This window comes from Drosophila gunungcola, unplaced genomic scaffold (genome assembly GCF_025200985.1).
Source record: "Drosophila gunungcola strain Sukarami unplaced genomic scaffold, Dgunungcola_SK_2 000165F, whole genome shotgun sequence".
NCBI lineage: Eukaryota > Metazoa > Arthropoda > Insecta > Diptera > Drosophilidae > Drosophila > Drosophila gunungcola.
The window spans coordinates 14,545-21,628 of record NW_026453326.1 but is presented as its reverse complement, the minus strand read 5'-3'; the positions used below and the strand labels follow the sequence as shown (position 1 = coordinate 21,628).

At 36.7% G+C, this 7,084-nt stretch overlaps 1 protein-coding gene and 1 long non-coding RNA gene across 2 annotated transcripts; both read right to left on the bottom strand.

Moving 5' to 3' along the window:
- Positions 1-2,634: 2,634 nt before the first annotated feature.
- Positions 2,635-3,872, bottom strand: LOC128265852 (uncharacterized). Its single transcript, XM_053002072.1, has one exon. It carries the CDS (start codon positions 3,623-3,625, stop codon positions 2,951-2,953), a length of 675 nt encoding a protein of 224 aa, XP_052858032.1. The 5' UTR covers positions 3,626-3,872; the 3' UTR covers positions 2,635-2,950.
- Positions 3,873-4,366: 494 nt separating this feature from the next.
- On the bottom strand, positions 4,367-5,896 carry LOC128265854 (uncharacterized). The gene is made up of 4 exons (XR_008268929.1): positions 5,633-5,896; positions 5,359-5,558; positions 4,576-4,699; positions 4,367-4,515 (listed from the first exon to the last, which is right to left on the bottom strand). It is a non-coding gene; the product is annotated as an uncharacterized LOC128265854 (long non-coding RNA).
- Between the last annotated feature and the right edge of the window lie 1,188 nt (positions 5,897-7,084).

Below are 7,084 nucleotides of genomic sequence, written 5' to 3'. Positions count from 1 at the left end.
ATTATTTTCTGAGTCTAGCAAGAACGAAGGCCCACCGAACCAAATGGACGTTGTAAGCTCCTCTACGTCACAACCTCGGGACACTATATCTGCTGGGTTGACTTTCGTGGGAACGTGTCTCCAAATTGCTTTCTCCGACCACTTCTGAATTTCTGCAACCCGGTTCGCAACAAAAACCGAAAACGACGAGGGATGGGATTTGATCCAGTGCAGTCTGTCCACAGGAAAAAATTCTCAATGAGACAATTTAGCAATAGCCTGACACGATTATAGAGATCTGCTAAAAGGTGAGCTGCACACAGCTACTTTCGATTTGCCAATTCAAAGCCTGCCTCTTGCAAGACCTGAGAAACTTCGTCTCGAAGGCTTTGCAGGTCCTCAACGCATCCGGCGCCAGTCAACAAATCGTCAACATAAAAATCATTCTGAATAACCTTTGCGGCTTTTGGATGAGTTGCTTTCGCCATCTCTCCTAGCCGCATTAAACACCGAATCGCCAAAAAGGGTGCTGGCGAAGTTCCATATGTAACAGTGTTCAACTCGTCTCCATACTATGAGCTGGAAGTTACGATCAGCTTCGTCCACCATCACTTGGCGATACATCTTTTTGATGTCGGCCGCAAGGGCAAACTTATGCAATCTAAACCGAAGCAGAGTCGAGTACAGCTCCTCTTGAATAGTTGGGCCTACCATCAAGATGTCATTCAACGCTACCTGCGTAGAAGTACGGCTCGATGCATCGAAAACTACTCTCAACTTAGTTGAAGTACTTTGTGGCCGTAAAACGCATTGGTACGGAATGAAATAGTGTTGAGTATTCGGAATTTTGTCATTGGTTGAGGACATGTGGCCAATTGATACATATTCCTCCATGAATTCAAGATACATCTTCTTCAGCGAAGGGTCCTTTGACAAAAATCTACGTTTCGCAACTTCGTATGACGAACCAAGAGTATTTGTGTCAGATTTAAACGGCAAACGAACCGAAAATCTGCCGGACGACACTCTTTGAGTATCTCAAAGTGTTGTTGACAGAGTTGTTGCTCAGGAGTATGGACTTTAGCCTTGGGCGGCAAGTCCTCCACAGACCAAAATTTCTGCAGGGTTGTGTCAATTGACTCCAACGCTTCATCCTTTTTTTTTCAGCCTTTACATTATTTTCAGATGCACATCTCCCTGAAACTATCCAGCCGAGAACTGTCTTTTGTAAGATTGGGAGTTCAGGCCCCTGCTTTATTTGGCCAATAGATAAAAGTTCAAAGAACGTATCAGCGCCGATAAGCATATCTATTTTTTTGGGCTTGAAGAAGAATTGATCTGCCAACTGAATATTTTCAGGCACCCTCCACCCGCTGGTGTTCACCACTTGATCCGGATGATAACCACAAATATTTCTCATAACCCAAAAATCGGTCGACAACTGTCTGTTTTTAACTAAATCGAATCTTTGCTGAACTGTTAGGGCTGCGAAGGAAGCGCAGTTTCCAATCTGATATTCAGCTGAGTTGCAATACACGCATTGAACAGAGTCGTTCCTGGCAGCGACAAACGTAAAACTCCTATTTCCATTCCTCATAGGGTTAGATTGGGTCTGCTGAACAGTTTTGGGCTTGGAATCCTCTTCCGCTACCATGTGTTGGTATCGCCTTTTGAGGGCCGCCTCACACTCGCTCCCAATAGCATTAGTAATTAGTAACAACAAGGAGTCATACAAGGCTGTGACCGTGTCTATGAGGGTTCTCAAGGCTGTAGCTGAAGGCTGGGAAATTTTTGCAAATTAAAAAGTGTCGATATGTTGTCAAAAAAATTAAACAATCATTTTCGTAAACCCTCTTTAAACTAGAAAGGGCTTTGGGTTAATTTTCAGCAGTGAATTAAAAGGCCCTAAGCGTCTCCAGCTAACACGAAATTATACGATTGAATTTTTTAATATCGTGTAAAGTGTCATCTTTGTCAACGAAAGTTTCTAAAAGGCTTATTAAATTTTTAAATTCGGAGTGCTTTCCGCTAAAAGTTGGGAGAGCAACGCTCGGCAGACTGCATTGAGGCGGGCGAATTACTGGCGGAGCGGATTTCTCGATATTACTTTGTTTGCATTTATTTAAAATCGAAATCAGCAATGACTTGTAATTACGGCCCTCTCTTCCAACTCTTCGCGGTATACATCTTTTGTATTTTTCACTTCTATTTGGTTTTGCAAAAGTTAAGCATTTTCAATGTGCGTATTTAGAATCTCTAATCGACACTTAAGCTCGAACGGATTTATTGATAATTTAAAAGGCGATAAGTTCGGTTAATATTTTTCATGCAAACATCTCGTAGGTGTTTAAGCTCTTCGATATCCTTATTTGCCATTGCGTTTATTTGTATTTATTTTGCTGGTATCGAAGAGGTGTTAAATATTTATTTTTATTAAATTATTTATTTGTTAAATAATCTAATAAAAAAAATCTACGAGTTATATACCGATCGCACACAGTGTAGGCAGTGTTGAGACAGGTACCATTTTTTTTTACCTCGGTAAGGTAAAAGGTAGTTGCAAATATTTGTACCTAGGTAAGGTAAAAGGTATGCAATTTTTTCTGTACCTAGGTTAAGGTAAAAGGTAAAAATACAACTTAAAAAATTTTTAAATTTGAAATTTATATTATCAGTTTCTTTTTCTGAGATACAAAGATATAAACATAAGTCACATTGGTTTCTTTTTTTGAGATCGTCAGATCTATAAACATATATATCATTGGTTTCTTTTTCTGAGATACAAAGATTTATAAACATAAGTCACATTGGTTTCTTTTTTTGAGATCGTCACATTGGTTTCTTTTTCTGAGATACTGAGATTTATAAACATAAGTAACATTGGTTTCCTTTTCTTAAATACTGAGATTTATAAACATAAGTAACATTGGTTTCCTTTTCTTAGACACATTGGTTTCTTTTCTTGGATTTATTAATACTCGTGTTTTTTTAACATAACAAGCGTTTCAAATATTTCGTCCCCCAGCCGGTTTCTTTTCGGGGTAAGAACTTGACCACCACAGCTAAATAAGCGTTCAACCGGAGCTGAGCTCGGGAGAACAGAATTAAACTTTAAAAAAACATGTAGGATTCTTTTGTAGTTTTGTAATGATGTCAAGTTTTTATCTGTGTCATTGAAATATGCTAAAACATCGAGTTCAAATTTACAATTTTCAAAATCTTTTTCCTCCCTTGACTTTAGAGCTGAAGTTGAAGTGTAAAACTCTTCTGAATCGTTGGTCAAAACACTATCTTTTACAAATTGTTCTTCGCCTTCTTTTGTTTCTTCAACTAGCCACTCCTTAAATGTTTTCAAATTTTTTTTCTCCAAAATTGGAATCCATTTTAATTTAAATTTTGGAATTGTAATGGTCGACAAAACAAAAGGTTTGGCCTCATCGGAGGTCAAGTTAATAATGAAAGGAAACCGCTTGTAAACGCCAGATTTAAGCGCATCTGATAGAGGGTCGCCAAATTCTAAGTTAGTTAACTGTTCCAATTTGTGTGTAATTCCAAGTAACGTAGGTAATAAATATCCCAGGTAGCAACGATTTTCACCCTGCAAAAGATCAATTGCTTTTACAAAAATATCGGTAACAGAATTCATTTCCTGCAAAAATTCTATTTCTGTGGCTGTGAAACAAGGCTTCTTTAAAGTAATACATATAGTTTTTAAATGATGCTTAACTTCTAAAATACGGCTAATGCTGTCATGAAAAGAGTTCCACCTGGTCGCACAAGGGGCTATCAGTTTAAGGTGGAAAATGCTTTCAACTTCGTCTGCTGCAACTGTTGATCGGCTCACAATATTCCAAAGTGACGTCGCTTTTGCAAGAGACGAATGATACAAACGTTTGAATGAGATGGACTCTAATTGCTTTTCTGCATCTTTTGTGACATTAAGTTAAGCGTGTGAGAGCGCATCTAAAGTGCTTTGGCAGAATATATTCATCATCTTTACAAATGTCAATCTCTACAGCATCGATTTCAGACTCCTCTAAAAATTCGGGTTTTATAGCATTTGAACCAGCAAATTTATCGAAGCTGTAGATTTAAATGCTTTACAAAAGTTTGATGCATTGTCGGTAAACAGTGCCGGATATTTGAGAATCTTTTAAGCCGTATTGAACATCTGCCAAAGTTTTTCCAATTAGTTCATGGGTATGAGAAAAACGAACTCGTTTACATGCGAGCACAAGTGAACGTCTAGCTAATGTAGAATCAATATAATGTCCGGTGACACCAAAATAGCTTTTGTTGTTGGCGCTCCAGATGTCAGCTGTCGTACAAATAAAAGCCACTTCTTTAAAAATATTCGTCAAATTTTGCTCATACTCGGCTCTGCGCTTCTCTAAAATTGTCTTGATTGTTTTCCGGCACGGTATATTAATAGATCGCCCTGATATTGTTGACAGAAGGGATCTGAAGCTTGCTTTTTTCGACGTGACATAGTGGTAACATTTCCGTTACAATGTAGTCACAAATTTCATTATTAACCTGCAATAGCTAAAATATATTTAATTAAATTAAGTTATATTTAAATCTTTTTATGTTTACCTGGACTGAGTTAAGAATACTGAAGCAGGATTTTCGATCTTTTGCCTCACCGGAAATTTTCACTTCTATTTTTGAATTTTTCGCTTTTAAAGCTTCATACGAAGAATAACTGTTCGGGTCAACCCTTTGAAAAAAAGTTTCATAATATTTTAATGTCTTCATTATACTTGTTTAATTTAAACATTATTATGTGCTTAGTCATACATATATTATAAAAATGTGGTTTAATAAAAAAAAATAAATTTACATTTTTGGTGGAAAATAAAACCGCTTAAAAATATTGTTAATTGTTAAAGAATGACAAACCCCATCAATGTCCATAAAATTATGACCATATGTATGTATTTATGTATCCGCCAATTTCTTATTAAAATGCACTTTTAGATTATTTAAACTTATGGAAAATAATTTTCGCGCGAAAAAATGCATGTGCATAGATATGCACATTTACATTTAAACATACACTCCAATAAGCACATATTCATACATATATGATGCATACATAAATATGTGCTTGTTCACATACTCAAATAATTCGAAGGTGCATTAAAAAAAAATTGCGGGAATCGTGCTGCTTCATGCTATGATTGTTTAAATGTTTTAATGAAATAGGCACAATCTATACATAAATACATACATATGGTCATATTCACATTGATGACTGCACCACATAAATGTATGAATAAGCACATATGTATGTTCAAAAGCACATGTGCATGTCTACGCACATGCATTTTTTCGCGCGAAAATTAATTTATAAATTCACCTTCACAGTTCACTTACCTTCAGATGTTTATGCAAGTTGCCGGTTGACTTTTCATCAAATTTGATAGTTTTGTTCAAACACAGTTTGCACTTCCCGTCCGGTAAAAAGAAAGTACCATTTAAAATTAATGGTAGCTCTTTTTTTTCTGCGCCTTCTTTGCTCATTTTAAGATTTGTTGTGGCGTTTTCTAGGAACCGATGTCATCGATAAAAGTGCACTGCTTAGGTAGCAACGGCATTGCTAATTTAGCATTATACCAAATTCCAACGGAAAATGTTTTTACATTCTTACCATAAAGACCTCTGTGAGTAAGTGGTGGAACTATCATATTTCTAAGTTTTCGATTGCATTGCTGTGAAGCAGGGCTATTTCTAATATGCACAATATTTACATACACGTATGGAAGTACCTAAATACCTTACATAGCTAAAACGAAAATTCGTACCTAGGTAAGGTAAAAGGTAGCCAAATATTTTTTTACCTAGGTAAGGTAAAAGATACCGAAAAAAATTACCTAGGTACATACCTAGGTACAAGTACCTAGATACACCCCAACACTGAGTGTAGGGGAGCTAAGTGCCGAGAGAAATACAGCGAAAAATATCTGAATAGGGTTTTTATATTTTTTATATAAACCCTATATAAAGGAGCTAACGTTCAAGCTCAAGCGTACCGAAAAAAACGAACAAACGTTAAAGCAGAGCGAAAATTGCACTGCTGCAGCGATCGAGAATGAAAACGACCAAAGATAATTCGAATTAGCGGCAGCGGTGTCGGTGTGCGTGTGTATGTGTACGCGGCTAGCGGTTTTTTCTAGGCAAATGCTAACGGAGAATGATACACTGACCGATAACTAAAGGCAACGAATATATAAGCTTGATGCCGAAAGGCGCTCAAAAAGTATGAAAAAGCGGGAAAATTGGAAAATCGCGGGAAAATTCTGAAAAGTGCGGGAAAATGTTCAGACAAAATGCGGCGAAAGTTTTTGTCGCTAATTTTTGAGAACTACACATTTCAAAATTCGCACTTTTTTCCAGCTGATTTATTTATACCCTAAATTGGTGCTCACTACGACAAAAATTGGGGAATGAAGTTCGCACTAATTGGGTCGACGACGAGTATTTTATTTGCTTCTTTATGGACCAAAGCGATTCATTATTATATATTATTTTTATTGCAGAATTTTGGTTGTTAGTACATGCAAATTTTAATTTCTTGGTTAGAATGCTCACTATCTACCGATTTTTACACGAATCAAAAAAGTTGAAAGATGGGCCAAAACACAAATTACAAAACGCCACAGATTAACTTTCAACTCTTAGCACTCTATACCTGGATGGCCGACTTGATAATTGCAACTTCCTTTTTTACTGCCATTTGGCGGCAGCAGCAAATTAAGCAATTAAATTTGCAGAAACTTCTTGGGCAACACAAGGAACGGCCGAAATTTTCAGCGGCGAAATATTGGTGAATTTAATTTTTTCACCGAAAAAAATAAAACAACTCGCGAACTCTACTGCTAATCACGTCGGGGTCACCATGAAAAATTTAATACTATTTTGTATTAATAACGCGAAAACTTTGTGAACGCAGTAGTTCGAGACGATTTAAATTTGCGAAACTTGTGAAGAATCTATTTCGAAAGCACGACGACGAAAAGGAGTAGCTACGATGACCTTCGATTGATCACTTGAATATTTCAATAATTTCTCTTAGAACCTAACTTATGCTACGGTGGCGAGA

Bases quoted from the DNA above. Each gene is read 5' to 3' on its own strand.
- LOC128265852 (XM_053002072.1), bottom strand. From the start codon at position 3,625: ATGAATTCTGTTACCGATATTTTTGTAAAAGCAATTGATCTTTTGCAG.